This window comes from Prionailurus bengalensis, chromosome D3 (genome assembly GCF_016509475.1).
Source record: "Prionailurus bengalensis isolate Pbe53 chromosome D3, Fcat_Pben_1.1_paternal_pri, whole genome shotgun sequence".
NCBI classification, from domain to species: Eukaryota; Metazoa; Chordata; class Mammalia; order Carnivora; family Felidae; genus Prionailurus; species Prionailurus bengalensis.
Window position 1 is genome coordinate 32,869,886 of NC_057356.1, and position 24,208 is coordinate 32,894,093.

Consider the following 24,208-nt stretch of genomic DNA (forward strand, 5'->3'; position numbering starts at 1 on the left):
AAGTACCTTTCTATTGCCAGCCTCCCCTCTGTGAGTGACTGTGACAACACAGAGTGTCCTTCCTTACCCTTGAAACAAGAAGAGGTTGACATAATTGTAGCTCTTGGTGAGGAAGTTTCCAAGGACTCGCGTGTTGGGTAGCCACAACGGATTTGGTAGGCAGACAACCCAAAGTAAACACATTTCACAAAGTACCAAAGCTGAGCAACCAGGTTCTGGCTGAATTTCCTAAAGCGCAAAAACATAAAAGTGAAATAATGGAATATTCTTCTGGTATAAGAGCATACCAGTTTAGGATTCAAAAAAAAAAAAAAAAGTCGAATTGCCCCTCTGGCATGTAGGGCCAGTTCAGTCAATTGTAAGGAATTCTCTGCACCTAGTAGTAGATCACTTCGAAGGCAAACAGCAGGGTAAGAAAGTCTCATAATTAAAAACAATTCTACAAATGGTGCCTCCAATGTGTTAGTGCATAATTCAGTTGTTTAGGCCATGAATAAACTAATTTATTTTTAAGCGAATTTACTAATGAACATTTTCTCACAATGTGAAAGATGCTGCTACCGTGATCCAAATTAAAGTTCATCAAAAAGATGTATTTTTTGTTTTTTACTTCAAAGGACCTGTAATTTGGAAGATGTAGGAGGAGGTATCCTGAGGAATGAATCCCCCCCTTTTTTGCTATCCATCTATAAAGGCAGGTCGTGGATTAACAAAGTTTCAACACCCTTGGTTCCAGTGGTATTTATAACCTATTGCGTTTGTTCCTCAAGCTATCATGCTCAAGACGTCTGTCTTCCTTTGAAGACTTTCCCTAGCTCTGAAAATCTATGATTCCATGATCTAACATTCTTTTCTCCAAGGACATCTTCAGCAGTCGAAATGGTAGTCCCTTTTGCCAAGACTTCTGTACCATCTTCCCTGTGTTTAAAGTTAAGAGCAACACTTAAAGCTTCCTGTTTATTCCTCTTTATGTTTCAGATTCGTCGTCTTAACTTTTAATTCTGACATTAGAAGAAGACATGTGTTATTTTTTTTTTTTAACTGAAAATACTATTTAGTTGACCAGATCTAAGAACCAGCCAGGGATGCACTGGCCCATGTATCTCAGGACCTAGGGACCTCTACGTGGATCTCAACAACTGGAAATCTTAAAAGTATTTCTTAGAAGTGTCTTCCCCTGTAGAGAAACCAGCTTTGGTATTTCAGGTCCTAATGTGTTAAATACACTTGACCATGATCTAGCACTTGACAAGTTATTAATAAATATATCAGAACTTTACAGAGAGCCAAGATCAACTATTCCTTCCCTCTCCCTTTCTAGGGACTGTCTCTATTGGTGTAATAGTAAGAAAGAACATTCTTTCAGCTTTCCAGGGAAATGTCCTTGGATTTTACAAATAATTTATATGAAAACTGCATGAGGAAAAATTGTTGTCTATCAAAATTTTAATCAAAATTACAAAACTGTGGGGCGCCTAGGTGGCTGAGTTGGTTGAGCGTCCGACTTCGGCTCAGGTCATGATCTCACAGCTTGTGAGTTTGAGCCCCACATCGGGCTCTGTGCTGACGGCTCAGAGCCTGGAGCCTGCTTCGGATTCTGTGTCTCCCTCTCTCTCTGCCTCTAACCCGCTCGCATCCTGTCTCTGTCTCTCTTAAAAATATATAAACATTAAAAAAAAAAAGGTTATAAAACTGTGTTGTCTTCTATCCCTTATAAAAGGACCAACCCATGTTGTGATGAGTACCGGGTGTTGTATGTAAATTTCAAAATCACTAAATCATACATTTGAAACTAATATTACACTGTATTTTATGCTAACTAACTGGAATTTAAATAAAAACTTGAAAAAATAAATGAACATTTCCCTTCCTTCAACCTTAAAGTGAATCAACTTGGAATAAGTTAATCAGTGGTTCCTGAAGTAATCCTGTTATATCTAATAGGAACATTAAGATTTTCCCACAGTGAAGGACTTTTTCTTTTGGTGGTCTCTCCATCCTTTATTACTAGCAGGTGGAGTTATGCCTTACTCACCAATCTGTCCCCCATGGCACCAGCCACACAGCACTTTGTAGACTATAGGCAACCACTGAAAGTTTGTGGACTAAATAAATCACGTGCCCACACACAGAAAAAATCACTTATCAGATGAATTATTTAAAATATTGGAGCTTCCTGGGGGCGCCTGGGTGGCGCAGTCGGTTAAGCGTCCAACTTCAGCCAGGTCACGATCTTGCGGTCCAGGAGTTCGAGCTCCGCGTCAGGCTCTGGGCTGATGGCTCGGAGCCTGGAGCCTGTTTCCGATTCTGTGTCTCCCTCTCTCTCTGCCCCTCCCCCGTTCATGCTCTGTCTCTCTCTGTCCCAAAAATAAATAAACATTGAAAAAAAAATTAAAAAAAAATAAAAAAAATATTGGAGCTTCCTGATGCTGAATATTATAACTGGTAGCCATAATTTTTTTTTCTGTGTAGTTTCAACTCCTAATCTGTTCCTTCTCTTATTCTTTTCCTGTTTTGAAAAGGATTTAGATAACATAACTATTAATGACTGCTTTCTTTTGCACAGTAATGAGTAAAATTTTTAGCAACAATATCTGGAGGAGGAAAAATGAATCTGGGATGTTAACAAGTGATGGCAGCATGGCTTGAAATGACATGAAATTATATTGTCACTGACATGCTGGCAATGTAGACTCAAGGCTCACCAATCCTAATATATCTTGAAATAAATGTCCAAAAATAAAGATAGGGTAATCCATTGCACTAGGAATGACCATTAGGTGAGGCTCAAAAGTGAGATCCAATGAGACAGAAATGATCTCTGTGGCCATTTTTTTTTTTTTGGTAATATTTATAGAAGCTTTATTTGTAATTGCCAAAGAACTATAAACAACCCCAATGTCCTTCAACTTTTGTATATTTAAACACTCTTTGGTACATTTACATGATAGAATACTACTGACCAACAAAAAATAGTTAAGTACTGATACATGCAACAACATGGATGAATGTCAAATATATTATGCCAAGTGAAAAAATCCAGCCTTAAAAGCCATAGGACGTGTGATCCATTTAAGTGACATTCTGAGAAAGGCAAAATTGTAGGGACAGAAAATGGATGTACCAGAAGCTAGAGGTGAGGGATAAGCCTCTGTCTACAAAGGGCATAGGAGATTTTATATATAACATTATATAATATCTATAATATAATTATACTAATTATACTAATATAATATAACATTATATTAGTCTTAGGTGTGCAGCTATGGGCATAGTGTTAGTATTTATCATAGTGCCTCAATCTCTGGAATCCCATCATGTGGTCCTTCCCAGATGGGGATAGGTCTCTGCTTTATTCACGTTAGTGTTATGCCCCTTTTCACCTGGTCTACTGCCCTGGACATAGCAGGTACTCAATAAATGAGAAACTGAGTTGAAGTTTTCATTAATTCAGGTATTATAACAAACATTCCAGCTCTATTCGGTTTGCAAGGTATTGTTGCTTAATCCCCAGAACCTGTGAATATATTACCTTTCATTTTTAAAAAAAATTTTTTTGAGAGATTTATTTTTGAGAGACAGAACATGAGTAGGGGAGGGGCAGAGAGACAAGGAGACACAGAATCTGAGGCAGGCTCCAGGCTCTGAGCTGTCAGCACAGAGCCCGATGTGGGGCTCAAGCTCACGAACTGTGAGATGATGACCTGAGCTAAAGTAGGACACTTAACCAACTGAGCCACCCAGGTGCCCCTGTTAACTTTCAAAGAAAAAGAAGGCTTTATAGTTGAGATTAGATTAAGGACCTTGAAGTAGGGAGATCGCCTAGGTTATCCAGGTGGGCTGATTCTAATCAATGAGCTCTTAATGGAAGAAATCTTTCTCAGCTGCGGTCAGAGGGAACCATGATGGTGGAGGAAGGGAAAGAGTGAAGTAATGAGAAGAGGACTCCACTCACTGATGTTGGCTTTGAAGACTGAGGCCGGGCCATGAGCCAAGGCAGGCTAGCACCTCAAGAAGCTAGAAAAGGTGAGGAAAGGGATTCTCCCCTAGAGCCTTTAGAAAGGAATGCAGCCCTGCCTACCCCTTGATTTTAGTCCAGCGTAAGATGATAAATTCATTCTGTTTTAAGCCCTAAGTTTGTGGCAATTTGTTACAGCATCAATTGGAAACTCATACCAGCAGGAATAATCCAACTATTTGGTAATTTGATCCTGCTGAAGGATTCTCCATGGCTTCTCCATTGCCCTATTTCTGGAAACACCAGTCACTATGAACTTTTCTATCAGGACATGGCAACATCCATGCTCTGGAACTCTGTTCTGGGGATGGAAAAATCAAATCCTTTTCACAACTGCACAACGAATTGTAGGTTGTATTATTTCAAGAAATCTGCTTGGTAGTGAGCACCCCCCCATGGGAAGTGGGGTGTAGCATACAGTAGGGTCAAGAGGTCTGTGATTGGGATCTGGTCTCACCACTAGCCAACTGAGTGACTTTGGGGACACCACTCTTCTGTATGGGTTTTACCTATCTTCATCTGTGAAGTTAGCAGGTCTAGAAAGCTTTTTAAGGTCCCTTTCATCTCTGAAATTAAGAGTTTCTAGGAAGGCTGGTGGAGAATGCCCATTGATGCTCTTAAATGTCACAGAGATAACATTCATCATCTAACTACCATGGCTTTTGAATGTGGTTTACTTCTCTGAGTTGATATGTATATAGAATTATTTATAGAGAAAAGCGCATTTATTTCACTTTAAAGACTAACAAATAAGATCCACAATGTCCTTACAAAGTATTTTAACAAAATACTAGTCTTTTAACAAAAAGCTTGCCTTAATCTGAGTTATTTTTATCAGCTGAGATATGTTTACTCTCCCCATACGCAGTATAGTGTGAAGGACTTATTTGGCTGTTGGTATTTTTCTGGGTAACAATTCTTTATTGACTTAGTTTTACTTCAGACTCATGGGAAACATCCTAACTCCATTTTTGCTTTTACAATATTTGCATTGTCACCAAAATCAAAAGGTCACAGCCTAACCATCCAGGTGAGAGTAGACATGTAGCTGAAGCATTGTCAGGAGAGAGTTGAATTTCCTCGTTAAGAATGCCATTTGAGTCAAGTTATGAACCACATAAGTGAGAGCAGGTTTCATTACTTTCTAGTCACTCTTCGGAAAATGGCATTGGCCAGCCAGATTGCCATGTTATTCACAAGGCTTGGCCAGGAATGACCCTTGAGGTATGATAAAAAGATCAGCTTCTTGTAAAACATGAAGACTTTTAATGATATGTTCATTAAAAAGATCATTCCTATTACATTATATGGGTGCTTCCATGTCCCCTTCTGTTCACCTTTTGTTCCCATAATGTCCTATTTATAGCAGTCTCCCTTGTTTCTCTTTCATTCATTGGCACATCCATTTGTTCATGCGTTTGGCACCGACTCAGTCCCAAGTAGTGTTTCTGGTGGAAGCAACCTGGGAAATCTAAAGGGTGAGGAGGAAGAGTGGGTTGGAGGCAGGAGAGAAGGGCAGTGAACAAGGTCCCATGAGGTACAGGAGGACATGGCGCCCTCAATATGACTGGACCTTAGAGCTCAAGGAGACAGGGAAAGGCAGCAGACAGCCACCTCCAAGGATCTCACTGGCCCTTTCCCCATTGAACTTTAGGCTGCTCTTTTTATGTCCCACTTTCTCATAGGACATAGTCTGAGAGCCTCTCCTTCTCTTAGCAGTGCCTGTAAGACCATCTCTGGTTCATCTCTGTCTACTAAGGGGTAGAGACAATCACAATGGAAGGCCTCTGGTTTTCTCAGATCGCCAAGGTCATCACTTCTCCCACCCTGAAAAACCCGATTTCTATGAATGCGTACGAACACGCAATGAAAATGTGTTTGAGGAATCAGTTCACGTTTTGAGCCACACTGAATTTGATAGTGATGAAGATCTCTAACTTTTCCAACCCATGGTGCTGTTCGGCCATGCCTCTGCCTGTACCTGGTGATTTTGTTGTGGTGATGCGTATGTTATGATAACCTCCTGGAACATATTTGTGTTAAAGTGGGAGCGTGCCTCCGGCTTCCACCTTACCTCTCAGTCACACCAGGCAAGATGAAGAACATCCAGAAGTGAATTCCAAACACAAGAATGACCTGGAAAATGACCTTTCCCAGGACGGTCTTCCTGAGGTATAGTGCTCAGTCCACGACCATGGTTCCAAACTGAATTAGGACCATCACCAAAAAAGGCCCAGGGACCTGGTCCTCTGACAGCGAAGAGGTGATGTCTGCTGCTGCTGAGTGTTTCTGGGAAGGAAACAACAGGTTTAGGCATGAGTGGCACTTCACAGGACAGCATCGCTCTTACTCATTAGAAGTGTGGTGGCCTTCACCCCCCAACCTACCCCAAAGGCCCAGAAGCCAAAGACGATGATGACAAAGTCAACAGTGTCAGCCAGGAACATGAGCACATACACATCGGTCACAGCACTGTAGTCTGGATGGATGAGGTTGTAGAAGAACTGTCTGATGGGCACATATATTTGCAAAGTCCTGCAAAACAGAGACCCCCAGCACTTGCTTCAGGAGGGGCAGGATGGGAGGGATGACCGGGTATTTCCATCATTCCATTCCTCCGTATCCCTCTCTCCCAGCAGGTCACACCTCCCTTTTCAGCCCCAGCAGAGCCCGGTGTGGCGTGGGGAGGCTTCTGCTCTAATGGCAAGTGCAGACACATTCAAGTGCCTTCCTTGGTACTCTGCCTCCTTGTGCTGATGAGACCACAGGCCTCCTCTGTTGTTCGAAGCACAAGAGAATGGTCGAAAGCCCCAGAAATGAGGTGTTGGGTTTGTCACCTGATTCAATTACTCCCTGCCTGTGAGCCCCTGAGCATGCTACTTACTTCTCTGTGTTTTTGTTTCCTCTGTTGTAAAACCCCACAGGGCTGGGGTGAGAATTAGATGGGACTACATAATGGTGCTTAGACCTGGAGTCTGACCTGAGCACCCTGTACACATTAGGTAGCCCCTGCTCCTCCCCTTTATGGGTCCTGTGCCCCTTCTGATTCCTACATAGTGCCCTGGGCTTTTGACTACATCTTGTTCTGTCCAGCCTCTGCTCTGTCTTCCTTGTTTTCTGGGTTCTGCCTTCAATTCAAGGCCATGTTCACGTTGGATGGCCCTCCTGGTCTCAGAGGCCACATTCAAGGCCAGCCTTGCCGAGCCTCCTCCATTCCCATTGCTTGTCTACTGCCTGTCAAGGTCCCTGGCACTGGAGGAGGGGCTCATGCATTTTGCTGGAGACCAGCTGTGTGCCAGTGAACCTCAGTTTCCCCTCTCCAGGATGAGAGTGTTTCTCTAACCTTCCAACTTTGACATCATACCCCTCTCTGTCTAGGTGGGATTTAGCATGATGATGCTTGGAAATACATACTATGAATCCTTGAAATTACTTACTCTATTCAAATAAGAAACCTATGTTTATAAATGTAATGGATATAAAAATGAATCACACTGAAAAGTGATTTTTAAAAACAATACATTACCTCACACAAAAAGACAGAAAAATAACATGTTGGTGAGGAAGTGGAGAGAAGGGAACCCTCGTGCACCGTTGGTGGGAATGCAAATTGGTGCAGTCACTGTGGAAAACAGTATGAAGGCTCCCCTCCAAAATTAAAAAATAGAACTACAATATGATACAGCAATTCTACTTCTGGGTATTTATCTGAAGGAAATGAAAACACTAACTCAAAAAGATCTCTGCACACCAGGTTCAGTGCAGCATTATTTATCATAGCCAACTCATGGCCCCCAAGTGTCCCTCAATGGATGAATGGATAAAAAAAAATGTGTGTGTGTGTGTGTGTGTGTGTGTGTGTTTGCACAGTGGTATATAATGAAGTATATATATTATTGGGATGAATATACACACACACACACACACACACACACACATGGAACAAGTCTGAGAAAGTCAAATAACATATGATATCACTAATACGTGGAATCTAAAAAAAATAAAAATAAAGAACCCACACTCAGAGATACAGAGAACAAATAGGTGATTGCCATGAAGGAGGGTTGGGCAAAAGGGTGAAGGGGGTCAAAGCATACAAAGTTCCAGTTATAAAGTTAGTCCTGGGTGCACAGCATGGTGACTGCAGTTAATAATCCTGCACTTTACATTTCATTAAAAAAATTTTTTTTGTTTGTTTATTTTGAGATACAGAGAGAGCAGAGGAGAGGCAGAGAGAGAGAGGGAGAGAGAGAGAAACCCAAGCAGGCTCCATGCTGTCAGCGAGGAGCCTGATGTGGGGCCTGAACTCATGAGCCGTGAGATGATGACCTGAGCCAAAACCAAGAGTCAGACGCTTAACCAACTGAGCCACCCAGGTGCCCGGTGTACTTCACATTACAAAGCTGCTAGGAGAGTAAATTTTTTTTTTTAATGTTTATTTATTTTTGAGACAGAGAGAGACAGAGCATGAACGGGGGAGGGGCAGAGAGAGAGGGAGACACAGAATCGGAAGCAGGCTCCAGGCTCTGAGCCATCAGCCCAGAGCCCGATGCGGGGCTCGAACTCACGGACTGCAAGATCGTGACCTGAGCTGAAGTCAGACGCTTAACCGACTGAGCCACCCAGGCGCCCCGAGAGTAAATCTTAAAAGGTCTCATCATAAGAAAAAATCTGTAACTACAGGTGGTGATGAATGTTGACTATTGTGATCATCCCACAACGTACACATCTATCAAATCATTATATTGTATGCCTGAACTTAATTTATATGTCAATTACATCTCCATTAAGAACAATATAATAACAAGTCATTTTCTTATGCCTTAAGCAGATGATGTTTGTGATATGAGAGGTAACTTCGCTGCTCTGCACCCCTGGTTTACATGAAATAATTGATATCAGCTCCCTGACGCTAAAATAAAACATCCCACACCAAGTGTCTTCATGGACTCACTTCTTTATGGTAAATGCTTTTGCTTTGATTAAATGTTCTTGAAGCTTTTCCATATAAAATTCCCTTTTACTTTTCTGCTTGATGCTCAAAACACTGCTTCCTTTTTGACTGCTGTTTCAGGTGCTTGTGCTGCCTAGAGACAGAAAAAAACCAAGATGTGCTGAGTTACAGGTTTGTTGACGTAAACACCACAGAAGCCCCTGGAACCCACAGAGCAGAGGATGGCTTGAAGCAGATTGAGAGGGTGACTATATACGATGGACTGTAAGAATAGTGACTGGGGATTTGCAATCTGCAGTTTCAACTCTGCCTCCACAGTGAAATGTATTTGGGTTTCTACACCCAACACTGGCTCCTTCTGGGGTTGTTATGCCATCTTTTTTTTTTTTTTTAAGTTTATTTATTTTGAGGGAGAGAGAGAGAGAGAGGAAGCTCAAGCAGGGGTGGGGCAGAGAAAGGGCACAAGAGAGAATCCTGAGCAGGCTCCATTCTACCAGTGCAGAGCCTGACATGGGGCTCAAACCCATGAACCCAGAGATCAAGACCTGAGCCGAAACCAAGAGTTGGATGCTTAACAGACTGAGCCACCCAGGCGCCCCTGTTATATGATCTTTATTCCAGGAAGAAATAGATTGGAAGAATAGTTTTTATTGTGCTAAACGGGGTCCCAGGTTGTGGGTTTTCCAGATTGGGTCCATGCCCCATGCCTTTTTCATGTCCAGATTTCTCTAACTGTAAAACGAATATGGATGACTGCTGGTGCCTGCCTGAAAAGTGTATTCTGAAGATGAATACACGGGTGTTTGGAAAGCTTCAGGCAGGAGCACTCTAAATACAAAAACCCAATTTCTCCAAGAGTGGAAACTGGAGAGCTTATCTGTCTGCTGATAATACCCAACTATTTAGTTAGAAATTAACTAGCTTAGGGAATAAATAGGTGGTTTTGCTAAAAGTTTCCACTGATAAAATCTAAAAAATATTTTCAAAATAAATTGTGATTTATAGCATTCTGGACACACCCTGAAATATCTCATATCTCTGGATATGATTTAAAAACTAGCATGTGCCCAGCACTTACTATACGAGGCAGTGTGCTGGCCACTTTTCACAACGACCCCAAATCCTCATCCTGGGAAGGAATCAGATGTTTTAAAGAACGATATGGCTGCCCCAGGTCACACAGTTGAGCTACGAACTGAACTTGAGCCTGTGATGTCAAAGCACTTTCTTCTCACATCACCACATCTGTCTCCTTGAGAACACCCCGTAAACGCCCCTGCCCAAGACCCAGACCCACTGGCACCGGAACAACCAGAAAACTCAGAGTTTTTCCAGCCTAAGGAAATCATGCGACAGATACCTCTTTTGGACCTATTGGAAGAAAAGCTGGATCTGGGGGATATCTGGGAGCTACTGCCCGATCGCTTCCTCCGGATGGCCATGGGCTGCTCCGGGAAGGACACGTGCACCGACTCCGCTGACGCGGCCAGGTTGATGGATTTCAGAGAATCAGAGGAGGCTCTCCTGCCACGACTGAGGGACAGCTCATCATCCGACTCTTCCTTGTCTGTGCCACTGTCGGTGATGTCATCTTCATCCCATAAGCCGTGGCACTGAGAAAGCATAAGGGACAACTCAGACGGCCATTCCCGGTGAGGTAGCATCGCATCCCCCACGATTAGAAAGCCAAATGTGAAATACGGTGACTGTGGCTGTGATATTGCATCATAAAACTGACATATGCTAGATAGTTAGAATTTAAATGTTCTCACAAAAAAGAAAGAAGGAAAAAGAAGAAAGAGAGACAGAAAGAAAGAGAGAGGGAGGGAGGAAAGAAGGAAGGAGAGAAGGAAGGAGAGAAGGAAAGAAGGAAAGAAGCAGGGTGGGGGATGGGAGGAAGGGAGAAAAAAAATAATGAAAAAGAAAACATATATACGGGAAGCAATGGGAACTAATGAACCCTATGGAGGTGATCCTTTCACTGTGTCTACGTAAAACACATCACCACAATGTATACACTTTAAATATATTACAATTATTTTTGTCACACATACTGCAATAAAGCAGAAAAAGGATTGGAAAATGAAGGGACTCTAGGAAAGCTTATTATCTAGATGTTTATGATAGTCCCAGAGAGCGGGGACGGGCTGGTGCAGATCATGAGTTTGGCTAACTAATTGACATGGATGCAGATCGTGTCTGGCAGATGGAGTAAAGGGGAAGTTATAATCACTTAACTCGTTCCTGAGGGAAAGCACTTTCCAGAACATATTTCTCTGTGTTTACAAGTAGCATTTTAAATATCAGTGGGTGAATTTAGCCCCACCATCCATGTTCACCAAACACCTACACTTGAATGCAAATGCTGTGTCTCCCTGAACAGCCACGGTAAGCTGTGAACCCCTGCATCATCCACGGCTGGGTCAGGAACAGAGCTGCAAATACTCTACTCAAAAAATGTTGGCCCACATATGAGACAGAGATTGTGATGCACTCTGTAGAGCCTGCATTTTGCTTCAAAGAAATGGGCAAAAGGGGCTGGTAGGACAGCAGGAGGAAGGATAGCAGGAGAGGCTGAGAAAAACCAGGGGTCTTGCTGGTGCAAGAGGTTACCTGGACAGCAAATCCACCTTACAAAGACCTTGCTGCCATTTCTTGAAGCTCCCCAGGGAGCCCACTGCCTCCTGAGTGCCCAGACTGCCAGGCTATGCATTTATTCCCCAGGAGCTCACCCAGTCCTCCCTCTGACACATGCTGTAGAGGATAAGAGCTCCAGTCCAATTTGCCAAAATTCAGTTGGTCAAAAAATAACTTGGAGCATGATCAACTCATTAAAAGACAATGTCACCTAAAACACAGATTATTCTTTTATTTTTAATTTTTTAAAGTCTATTTATTTATTTTGAGGTGGGGAGGGGCAGAGAGAAGGGGAGAGAGAAAATCTGAAGCAGGCTTCATGCCCAGTGTGGAACCTGACGTGGGGCATGATCCCATAAACCATGAGATCATGATCTGCACCAAAATCAAGAGTCTGACACTTAACTGACTGAGCCACCCAGGCGTCCCTATTCTTAAATATTAATAGGTATATTATTTCAAAAAGAAAAGTCAGTGGATGCATTCTTGAAAACATAACAAACATTCTAGATTTTCCTAATGGGATTTTCCAACTTATATTGATTTCTTTTACATCATTTTTTTTCTTTTAAATCGTTAAAAAAAAATTTTTTTCTACGTTTATTTATTTTTGGGACAGAGAGAGACAGAGCATGAACGGGGGAGGGGCAGAGAGAGAGGGAGACACAGAATGGGAAACAGGCTCCAGGCTCCGAGCCATCAGCCCAGAGCCCGACGCGGGGCTCGAACTCACGGACCGCGAGATCGTGACCTGGCTGAAGTCGGACGCTTAACCGGCTGCGCCACCCAGGCGCCCCTCTTTTAAATCGTTTTAAAAGTTGTTTTCTCTTTGGCCAACTTTGGAACATGTTTAGATTCTTTTACTACTTTCATAGTAGTGTATTTGTTAGTGAATTCTTCCAATTATTTATAAGATCTATAGCAATTCATACCAAATAGGATAGTTTTAACCACATTTGAAATTTCCATGTAGTTTGAACTGTTTGGTTTCCTAGATTTCCAAAGCTGTAGGGTAGTTTTGTCTCCTTATGAAAAGATTTGTTATTCTAAAAATGATTTTTCGTATCATTAGCCAAAATTTCAGCATAAGAGTACCTCAAATACATTCACCATAGATATGAAATTTTCTAAGAAACCAGAGTAAGTATATCAATAGGAAATGCCAAAATTTTGTTTATTCTATGCTTTAAATATTCAACTGTAGCTGCTAAACCACTGAAATATTAATGAGAAGGCAGCACAATGCCTAAAGGTTTATATATACATTTTTTAAATGATGTGAAAAAGGATACAAGTTGCAAGAGAGTTGTGAAGTGACCGAATTTATACAATCATGTCTTTTTTTTTTTAAACGGAGGTGTAGTTGACATACAACATAATACCACCATGTCTTAAATGCAGAAATTTAAACTTCAATTTCTAGAACTGAAAACATAATGTTAACACATTTGTTAATATATTCATAACAAGAATGAGTAAACTGCATGAATTCAGGTAATTTATCAGAAGAACTAGAAAATTCAGGCAAACTCAGTTTTGGCTAAGTGGTTTCCTTGGATAACATACCTTTGCAAGGTTATGCATTTTCTCTAACATAATTCCCACAAATATGGATTAATTATGATATGTTCATAATAGAAGTACAAATATGGGGGAATTCTCTTCCAAGTTTGTTACAGTTTCCCTTATTGAGCCCCATATGCCTTGGCCTCATCGCCAATCGTAATGTTCAGGTTCTCCAGGAGTATCACCCGGGGCTGCAATGATCAACATGACCCGGTTAAGTGTTAACGTGCAGTACCTTCAAAATGGACCGATGGAAGAAAAGAGCCAAGAGCTGAATGAGATCATAATGGACATAGCCTTCTTTCTTCTCCACTCCTATGATATTCGGTGGATGGAAAGGTTTATCTTTGTTCAATTCCACGTTCTTGTTCCAGGGAAAGAAGCCAAATTGGAAGAAATACTTGACCACAATTGCCACCTACATGCAGATGATGGGAAAAAAAAAAAAATCACTCCTTTTAAGAATGGTTCTATATGAAAAATAGTGATATAAAAGCTAAGAAAAAGATCATTTCACAGTTTTGGTGATAAGATCACACACAATGATGTGGAAAAATAACATTATCATTCGTACATGGACTTTAGACCAAGAGCAATATCTTACTGCTGCCAGGGCAGGACTGCAGATACATCAGAGCCGGCCAGGTTACTCACGGCACCTACTTATGATTTTTTCTATTTTTCAGGACTTGGCTAGTTTATGCTGATTTAATAAGGTTTAATTACTCAGCTATTAAGATAGGGTAACGAGGACAAACTTGAACAAAAAGAATTCTGTATTTTACATATTGCTTTCATTTGTAATCTTCCTGAGCATCTCAGGCAGTTTTGATGCCTATTTTCATTTTCCTCTGACCTCTTTGTTCTCACTGTTAAAACAAATTTTTTTTAATGTTTTGTTTTATTTTTGAGAAGCAGAGGGGGTAGAGCGTGAGTGGGGGAGGGGCAGAGACAGAGGGAGACGCAGATTCTGAAGCAGGCTCCAGGCTCTGCACTGTCAGCAGAGTCCGATGCAGGGCTCGAACCCACGAACCACGAGCTCATGACCTGTGCCGAAGTCAGATACTTAACCGACTGAGCCACCCAGGTGCCCCTGTTCTCACCATTTCGTTGCTCCCTGGAAGTTCTCCTCAAGAAGAAATAAAAAGAAATAAAAACTTGCCGGTTGTGGTGACTAGTTAAGGGTACAAATGTTGGGGAGAAGCGGTCTGTGACAGACACATGAGAAAATTGACAGGCCTCATCTAAACATCCCTCTGACAGCTGGGTCACCGGGAATTAATTGCAATTCATGCAATTCATCCATAAAAAATATTTTTCGAAGTCCTCTTCCGACCTAGAGTCACTTTGCCCTCCTCCCGTCTCTCTCCTTCTTATAGCCAAGCTTCCGCAAAGAACAGTCCTGTGTTTCTTACCATGCTGAGCAGCACTGCCACAAACGGATGCCAGAGCAGATACCTGAAGACTATCTTTGCCTCTTTCCTTCTCACTCGCACCCCCAACCCGTTTGGGTCACTTACTAAAACTCCTCATTTACCCCATTCATCTTCAGCCTCGTGGCCATTGGGTCAGTTCACATCCCATGACCTCTCAGCGTCTTTTCAAATACTTTCATACCAAGGGGAGAAAGTCCCGAGCATACACCCTGTTGACATTCCCAAGAGCCTACTACCGTGCTGTCCACTCACGGCCTGCCTCCCAGCCATCACAAGCCATGTGTCATTCTGGGCACACGTCAGAATGTCTATACCTTTGTCTGACCCTTTGCTTTTTGTCCTTTGGTGACCTTACACTCATCCGTTAAGACTCAGTTCTAAGTTGTCTTCTACTGAGAAGATGCTATGATGGCCTCTCTCCACACCACCCAGGCTGCATGAGGCACAGACCATATCCATATTTCTTGTATGCTCTCTAATGCGGTTTTGTGTTGTACTGTAGGGCAATTCTTTGTTTACATCCTATGTGTTCACCATATTGGTTTGTGAGCCATTGAGAAACAGAAGCAACTTTTTTTTTTAAAAAGTATTTTTTATTAAATTTATTGTCCTCTTCTTATGCTTGGCATAGTTCCTGGGTTTTGGTGCATAGTCTAACTTGTGGAGTGAATTAACATCACCTTAATCTTCTACTTCCTCCCTTTTTGGTGTGACAGAGAAAATGGGGAACCCCAATTTAACTTAACTAGGAAGATTTCATTTTATGATGAAATAACGTAAGTAGCTCTTGTTCCCTTCTCTAAATTTTTAGAGAATTTCCTTCTTCCTTCACTTCTACATTAGAAACTCCCTTGGGGCGCCTGGGTGGGGCAGTCGGTTAAGCGTCCAACTTCAGCCAGGTCACGATCTCGAGGTCCGTGAGTTTGAGCCCCGCATCAGGCTCTGGGCTGATGGCTCAGAGCCTGGAGCCTGTTTCCGATTCTGTGTCTCCCTCTCTCTCTGACCCTCCCCCATTCATGCTCTGTCTCTCTCTGTCCCAAAAATAAATAAACATCGAAAAAAAAATTTAAAAAGAAACTCCCTTCCTTCACTTCTAGGTTAGAAACTCCCTCACCTCTGTACAGAGGTGGTACAGAGAATGGACCCATTCCCCAAATAGGGGGTCATTTATGTCCCGGATCACAAAGTTTATGTGATGGAAGTAAGACTTAAAAATGATTATTTTGGCGAGATCGTGACAGTCTACTTAAAGTGATAGCTAGGTAGTTGGCTTTCCACCTTTTATAAGTATTTAAATACATTTAAATAATTACTATGGAAATAAGATACATACTTCACACTGATACTTTCGAGATGCTTTGATAAAAGCTTTGCTTTATTTTACTGGTGAATTACCTATAAACCTACAAAATTTCTGGAATCTCAATGTACATCCATCATGAATTCCATCCTTTAAGAAGCAACTACAGTACCAATGTTAGTGAAAACTTTCCTTTATGAGCCAGGTAAGAAAATTCGCCTTCTTCAAAGACCTCAGAACACAAAGAACTACAATAACCCAAGGAAAAAAAGGCTATTGAGCCTCCCTTTTAATTCCCAATTTTATCGTTGTCATGGGAGTTTGTGACATTGCATATATTTGATGGGGAAGGATAGAAAAACAGGTTCGTATAATTGGGAAGAGTGTCTCCTGTCCCTCACACGTGATGAAAATGAAATGGTAATTTACCCTCATGTTATTCAGATTTTTAGGTAGGTGCTTATGTGACTTTGTGTTTTTGTGTGTTGAAACTGGCTTTAAGCTTAAAAATGGGAAATATGCATGTTGTATCAAACTATATTCAAATTGCTTACTGTGTTGTTTAATTCAGCATCCATTCACTGGACATCCACTGGCACGAGACACTAATTTCTGCATAAATAACACATTATTTCAGTAGTTCATATCATAGGACAGATGACCAGATTTCAAAAGCCTCCCCCATCACTTGCCAGTTGGGCAGCCTGGGTCAGTTATTTCATCTCGCTAAAGCTGTTTCCTTGTATGTTAAACCAAACGATATTGGTGCCTATCTTGGTGTGGTGTGACCTGTGAAAAGACATGTACAATCGCCAGCACTAAATAGCTGTTAGTTAATAGTCATTTGCCTATCTAAGAACATCCATTTACTTGAATGTCCTGCGTGAAACTCTCTGGGAGACAGGGCTCGCCTGCCTCGAGTGAATGCCGGAAGCGATTTATTAACAATTCCCACTCGAGGCTTACCTCTGTGTAGACAATGGCCATCCTCCAGAATCGTCTACTGGGCCTGGGCACAGACAGCATGGCCCAGAGGAAGATCAGAATGGGAAGCACAAGGGTGATCATGGAGGCAGAGACCATGTGGTTGAGGATGATCACAAAATAACACACCATTTCTGAGCGGGCCACCAGAGTGTTGTACATGGCATAGAACAACAACAAGAACCGGGGTTGGCCAACGTAGAATTTTTCGGACTCTTCCAGCTCGTCATCATGGAACATCCTGTTCAAATAAACAACATGAGAATAAACTCGTCTTCATTTCTCCAAATCACTGATTTCTGCTTTGCATGATCCCTCTTGTCCCTCCCTTCCTTCCCATGTGGCCAGAGTTCTGGCGGAATCAACCTTCTTCTGGAGGAAGAAATGTGTGCACAAGTGTCTATCACGGACGGCTTTGGCTAGTTCTGTGCTTCACGATGGGAGCACTGAACATTGGGTCTGTTTGCTCTGAATGTCCAGGTGGACGGTTGTCCACGGGAGTTTGTCTACCCACAACCTGCGGAACCGTCCCCCTCCCCCCCCCCCCCCCCCAGCACTCTTACTTGTTCAGCAGCAGCTCGCTGGCCGTCAGCTCGTGAGTCAGGGGCGGTAAGATGCTGGACTCGAGCCTGTCTGAGCGGCTCTCGTCAGGGCTCACGGCCATGTGGCTCTGGCCTGCAGAGTCGTCCCGCGAGCCGAAGGACAGGCGCTCGAAGCTGACCGCCTTGCTGTAGGAGGGAGGCGCCTCCACGTCCCCATCCTCGGTGGAGTAGTGCGGCAGCTCGGCATCTGGGGTGAGGCCGGCCTCCGAGGCCTCCGAGGCCTCCTCCGGCCCCAAGTCCGCTGCCTCCTCCCCTCCCTGATCGGCATCTTTGTCCACCGCCTCGTCATCCTGCTCGGCCTCCACCTCCGCTATGGTTTCCGTGGTCCCCTGGCGCGAGTACAGCATGGTGCACTGCGTGGGCTCGCTGTCGGGAGAGAGGGAGGGCACACACCCCGCTCTTAGCATCCTCCCGATTCTCGAGACACCTTCCCAACACTCCCCAATACAAACGTCAAGGCGGGCGAGAAAATTACCACCCCGTTCCCTCCCCTGCCCCCACCACCCCGCCCCGACATTCCATCCACCTGCTTTGTTCCTTCACAGTATTCATGTCTGATCTGCAAAGACTGCAAACAGCAGCCTCAAAATGCAAAAGCCCACAGTGCACGCGCACGGTTGAGACCCTGAACAAGTCACACGACATGGCTCAGACGTTGCTAAAGCCACCTATGCACAGAGGTTGTCTAAATCGTATCAAGATTTGCAGCCATGGTTTCCAGGGTTTCTTTTCAAATGGAGACAGTTAGCATAGCATACCTACCGCTATATTAAAGGATGGGGCCTATGGAGACGAAACTTTGCCAGTTTGGGTCCGTGGGTGTTGCCAGGAGGTACTCTACTCCCAATTCTACGTAATGGGCCCACTCCTACCCATAAGGGGAGGATAGGAATGAGAAAATATTTGCTAAATTAAACAACCTGCATGCTTTATGGAAAAAATGCCTCATTTCTTGGATATCTGTTCCTCCTCCCTATTTTTCCATCCTTTACCTCTTTCTTACTGGTGCTTATTACATATGACTGAATTTTCACCATCTCTCTGGCTCCCAACCATCCCCCGCTGGGTTCTTTGTGTTGCACATGGGAAGGCCTGCCATTTTGTCCTCCCCAGTGCTATGGACCCTCTCCAGTGCTATGGATCCTGCGGGCTGCACCCTCAGGGTGTACCCCTGCTATCTCTGTCCCCAGTGACTGCAACTTATCTTTTCTACTTGTTCCCCATGGAGTATTCATTCTCCCTAAGCTTCCCTGCTTATCTCCACCCTCCAGTTTTGGCAGCCTGACCATCTCTCTTGTACCTCTCCTTCTCTGTCCTTTATCTCCTAACTTTCCCTGCCATGTCTGTGTAGGCGACTTTGGAAATGAAAATACAGCAGCCATAATAGTGAAATTCATGGCCTGCCTGTTTTTATTGTCTACTCCAGCCCCTGAAGGGCAGAAGGGCAAAAATGTTTTGGAGATGTGGAATCTGGTAGATAGAGGACCATACTGTGTTAGACTCTGAAATTGTACTGTTATCTGAATGGCATACAGTGAGCAGCTTGGGCCCATAAACACAGAGATTCTTAAATATACAGGTCGTACCCACTTTTCTTGTCATGGACGACAGTAGACATGTCAATAAGTGAGTGGATGGGTGGATGGATGGATGGATGGACAGATGAATAGGTCTTGGCAGAGCCCTTCATGGCATCCTGAGACCGAAGAACATTTATGTGAACCTTTGGTGCCCACTCATGTGTTTATGTTCCCAGGACCTTGGACTTCAGTACGGGACATCGCATAGAAAGCTCTTGGAATGCCAAGGCAAACTGGGTATTTTTCTAGGACTTACCTCCTAGGAAGGCCATGAAATTGATCACCCCAGGCAATTTTCAGAACAGTGGAGCCAACCCCACATCAAGTCTAACTTCCAGCTGGACTCTAACCAATTACAAGCAAGTTCTTTATGGTTTTGGATCAGGTCTGGCCCTGAAGGGAGTCAACGAGTCCTGGTACCTTCAGGACTCAACCGAGTGCAATGGAAGAGAATAAGTTAACACCCCTCTGATTTGCCACTGTGCACGGTCAAAACCGAAATTTGTCTTGGTTCGGGTGATTTTTCTGGTGTCACGAGAAGCGCAATGCAGCTGATGTTTCTGTGCCCCCGTGGACCATTCAAAAAGGCAATTCCACAAAGAGCTTTGGGACTGTATATAAATCATTTCATTTCTAAATGAGTATTGTCTCACGGTAGGACTTAATGAGAAAACTCAAGCCCAAAGCAATAAGTTCCAGTCGGCAAAGGCTCTATATTCTACCGCACAATAATGTTCTTTACAAAAGCCAATGGTAAAGTATATTCTAAGTTCTGTAGATTTGGTCTTATCCACTAAAAACGACTCCATGTGGCAGATTTTAATTTTTTTTTTTCTATTGCATGTCTCTTTTGATGAAATCATGAGAAAAAGTCTTCTATATTTCCTGGCCCATTTTCCTCTGTGAGGACTGCCCACATGAGCTCTCCATCAAGGAGGGAGCGTGCTTATCTCTTTACGCCTAGGAAGTGGAAAATACTTACAAAATGGAGGACAACGTTTGTAATAAGGATTTTTAAGAAACTCCTAACAGACAAAAACCAAAGAGCGGTTAGTGTAAGAGAATGCTGTCCTGGGAGTGACCAGTCATGTCCCAGAATGAGCGGCGGTTATGCTTTTGGTTAGTCATGCAAATTCTTAGAACGAAAATTAAGAAACCAAAACCAAAACCAAACGGACATCACAAGAGCTTATGTTTGCAATGACACGAAGGGGGAAAAGTGGTAACGTGAGGGAAAAAAACAAAGCATGCACGAGTTAAGCACCTTGATGCTAAACTGCCACTGTCAGCTGATGAGGAGGACATATCCATGCTGAACATTTTACGAAGCCTAGGTCGAGCACGGTCACTTGTTTTAGGAACAGTTTCTGGTCCATCTAAATCATCAAGGGTAGACTGCCTTGAGAACAGCATGGTTGCTTCAGTGTAGCAGCTAGCAGCGCAAACAGTTACAGAGACACAGTGTTAAAACACCAGCGGTACATCAGTTTACACACGGCTCAACTGACCAACACACGGTCATGCAGCAAATCACACACGACACCAATACTACGGACAACGAGCACCACAGCGGGGCTCAGGGATGGGGAAGGACCTGTCCGGCCGGACGAGAAAACAGAGCAGTACTACGTTTTTATAAAAGTATCCCGGCTGGCAATCAATCACGAAACGTCACTCTCTGGGTGGGACAGGGCAATAGAAGAATTACAAGTCCCAATGTTTCTTTCGCAGAGCGGAATTCGTACTTCATGACTTTGTAGCTGAGTTTGCTTTTGTTTTTAAATTAGAGAAGATATGTTTTATTTGGAGCTCCCAATCCTGAGTTCATTGAAACCATTTGGTAACCAAATGGCTTAAGCAGAAATACCTGCTTGGGTAATATTTATATAGAACATTTCATTTTTAGAAAAAACATAACAGTCTCCAAGATGAGAGAGGGAGCGAGGCTCAGAAATGACCATGACAAACTGAATTATCCACCCCATTTTCTGAGTGGTATTCAGTGAAGCCAAACTAGATGCCCTGCATGTGAAGGAGATGCTGGTTTGATCTGCAACCAGATATAAACCAACATCGGAAAAAAGAAAAAGAAAAAGAAAGAAAGAAAGAAAATGGTACAAAGAAAACAACAGAGGAAGTCTAGCAATGGCAGGGTCATTTTGTCTGTTAACTTCTCATTTTGCCTAATGATTTTTTTTCTTCTGGATCACGTTTTAGGTCTTGGCAGATGTTATTTAGGGCGAGAACCCATGGGCTAAAATCCTCACTTCTTGTTACCCCACGGAGCAACACTGGGGGAGAGAAGGCTGGTTGATTCAGGACTGAGGACTGTGTGAGCAACTGAGGAAGAAGCAGACAGAGTTATGATGTGGGCAGAATTTCAGTGCTGACATATAGTTTAACCCAAAGGGGTATAGGCACCCGAAGAACCTATGCAGGAGACTACTGGAATGAAGAATCTTCTAACCTGAGCACTAATGACCTGGCTGACCCAGCGGGACAGGACTTTGTGACACAGGATGGCTGATCCCCTGGCCGAACACCATTATCACGTGAGTGACTGAGGCCTACTGTGTGCCCAGCCCACACAGCCAGATGTGCTCAGTCAGACTTTGTGTGGCAGCAATGGAAACCATTCAGGAAGTGACAACGTCCAGGGCTCAGGGAGTGTAGGGATATCTGAGTCACTCACTCGCGGAACCAGTTAAAGGGCTTTTCAGGTTCTGAGAGCCATGGCACCAAGCCCATGAGTGCTCGGTGGGGCCCCCCTGCAGTGCATGTAACATGCTGTGCGTGTGGTCAAGATGCAGGGCAGTGACAGAGGAGAGTTGGGGAACAACCAGATGGTCTCTAATAAGGCCAGAGCGACTGTTTTTTTTTTTTTTTTTAAAGGCCCCAACTCCTCTAGATATCACCAAATCCTTTATACAATGAAGAGAGGAGGACAAGATGGAGTAGAAACGCACTGGCCAAGTGCAGTGAGGGCTGGGCTCAAGTCCCCACGCTGACAGGAACTGGCTCTGGGGGTTTAGAGAAATTCATTCTCCTCTCTGAGGTCTCCCTCTCTCTCTCTCTCTCTCTGTCTCTAAGAATCAGAAGAGGTTTCATTATGATGAAAATAACTACAGATATTATTGCTTATTTGATAAAGTTGTTCGGTAGAAATTTTTGACTTTAAGTTTAAAGAATTGATAACATATAACCTGTTCTCTCATTTATAAGATGAGGGAAATGGATCTTTGAACTTCTGTATTTAATTTTCTAGTTTTAGGGGTGCACCCTTACCACCATTTAGGGGTTAGCATGCAGGCAAAAAGATACCGTGTGCCCTCTTCTGTGGCCCTGCTCAGATTTTCTGTGTGGGAACCACTGTTCTAATCCCAACGTCGGCTTCATCTTGTTAATTCCTGGATCCGCTGTCACACTGGCTGACCCTCAGACCCCACACCATCCCACCCAGTTTGGTTACTTGGAGTGTGACCAATCTGTCGTCCAATCCAGGGCATTTTAAAAGTGAAAGGGAAGATTGGGTGCTTTCTGATAACAGGCCCAGATGACAAAGGTGAAAGGGACAGTTGCTGTCACCTCCCTGATCAGCCCACGCCTTTTAGGTGACACATTTCAAGTGATGACCACTCCTTTGGTATCTAGGAATGCTCTTTAGAATGTCATCTAACGCTTCTTGGAGCCATTTAAAATAATTTATTTTCGAGGAATGTAGACCATACTGATTTCAGGAAACAACCATTAAAATAAGTGCCGTTTTACAGCCGGATTTGAAGGAAATCGTGACTTTTGCAATAAGTCAAGGGAATAGAAAGTCATTTGTTAGGCTTTTATCCCAATTCCATCTGCAGTACGCCCAAAGGTGAAAACGGGTGACGTGGAAGCCAGAGCACGTGTGGCAGGTGCGACAGCCCCATCCAGGCTGGGTCCTCTGCACGGGGAGGGGGGGCCTTGCACAGCCCCACTGGGGGACGATGCTAGACCCCGTCTAATGACACAGGTGTCTCAGAGTGACCTTCCACTCGGAATCCCTTCTAGGGAAGATTCCTGCCTTTCTAGTAATCAGCATGGCTTCCAGCAGACTTCAGCGTAGACAAATTTTGTCTGCAGATTGGATAGTTTCCTAAAGCAAAAAAACCAGAAGGGGAGGTCAGCCACTAAGAAAAGGGCAGGTATGTTAACTCATTTATTAACAACATAATGACCTCTACTGCGCCTCCCCTTTCTTTAGGTTGAAATAAAAAGTAAAAAATACATTGGGAACGAATTGTAATTCTTTTTTTTTTATGTTTTTATTTTAGAGAGAGAACGAGTGGGGAGAGGGACAGAGGGACAGCGAGAAAGAGAGAGAGAGAGAGAATCTTAGGCAGGCTGCACACTCAGTGCGGAGCCCAACACGGGGCTCAATCCCACGATCCTGGCATCATGACCTGAACCGAAATCAGGAGTCGGACGCTTAAGCAACTGAGCCACCCTGGCACCCCAGGAACTAATTTCAAAGGTACTCGTTTTCTACTAATAAATTTATTGACTGATTGGTTTTAAGTTTGGAGGATATTTTGCCAGTCTTTGTTAAAAAGCAATCAATGGATTTAAATAATTCCTACCTCATGGTTTTTAATCACGGGAAAGGTTTTACACTTGTAATCTTGGGTCCAACATAAAGGTAGCTTACTTGATTTCATTTTGATCAATCTTCTTCTTCCTTTTATTATCCCTCTTATGTTGTGATTTATAATATTAAGTTGAGTTCTTAACTGGGCATGTTGTCAATTATTATGCAGTTACAAGTTACTAATATGGGCATCACATGTTTATTTATGGACAACTCGTTGTCAGTCTACTCTCTAATTCTCTTTGACTTATTTGATTCGGTTTGGTTCCTGAGCAGCTATTTTCCAGCCAGGCCAGAAGGCCTATAAAACCCTCGAAAATTTATGGAAAAAAAATTTGTATTTCTGGGTAGTTTTCCCCTTTGGGAGATAGGACATAGCTTCATGAAACTTCAAAAGAAAAGCGGTTCATGAAAAATAATGTTGCCAATTACTAGCAGTGTCATTGCAAATTATTGAGGGAAAGTTATTCCATCCATTCTCCTTTTTACTTGCCAAGCTTAGGGACCCAG

The 24,208-nt window shown here is 43.2% G+C and overlaps 1 protein-coding gene across 1 annotated transcript; it reads right to left on the reverse strand.

Moving 5' to 3' along the window:
- Window positions 1-132: 132 nt before the first annotated feature.
- LOC122470548 (piezo-type mechanosensitive ion channel component 2-like) lies at window positions 133-21,080 on the reverse strand. Its single transcript, XM_043558272.1, has 9 exons — window positions 20,342-21,080; window positions 17,459-17,863; window positions 16,878-17,136; window positions 13,411-13,593; window positions 10,333-10,585; window positions 8,973-9,105; window positions 6,406-6,553; window positions 6,093-6,307; window positions 133-228 (listed from the first exon to the last, which is right to left on the reverse strand). Exons 1-6 carry the CDS (start codon window positions 20,488-20,490, stop codon window positions 9,089-9,091), a joined length of 1,266 nt encoding a protein of 421 aa, XP_043414207.1. The 5' UTR covers window positions 20,491-21,080; the 3' UTR covers window positions 133-228; window positions 6,093-6,307; window positions 6,406-6,553; window positions 8,973-9,088.
- Window positions 21,081-24,208: the final 3,128 nt, after the last annotated feature.

Excerpts from the sequence above, each read along its gene's own strand:
- LOC122470548 (XM_043558272.1), bottom strand. The coding sequence starts at position 20,490 with ATGCTGTTCTCAAGGCAGTCTACCCTTGATGATTTAGATGGACCAGAA. Across the intron at positions 17,137-17,458 it reads AGCGAGCTGCTGCTGAACAA|GATGTTCCATGATGACGAGC; the intron begins GTAAGAGTGCTG and ends TTATTTGAACAG. Across the intron at positions 10,586-13,410 it reads TCCATCGGTCCATTTTGAAG|TGCCACGGCTTATGGGATGA; the intron begins GTACTGCACGTT and ends ATGCTTTCTCAG.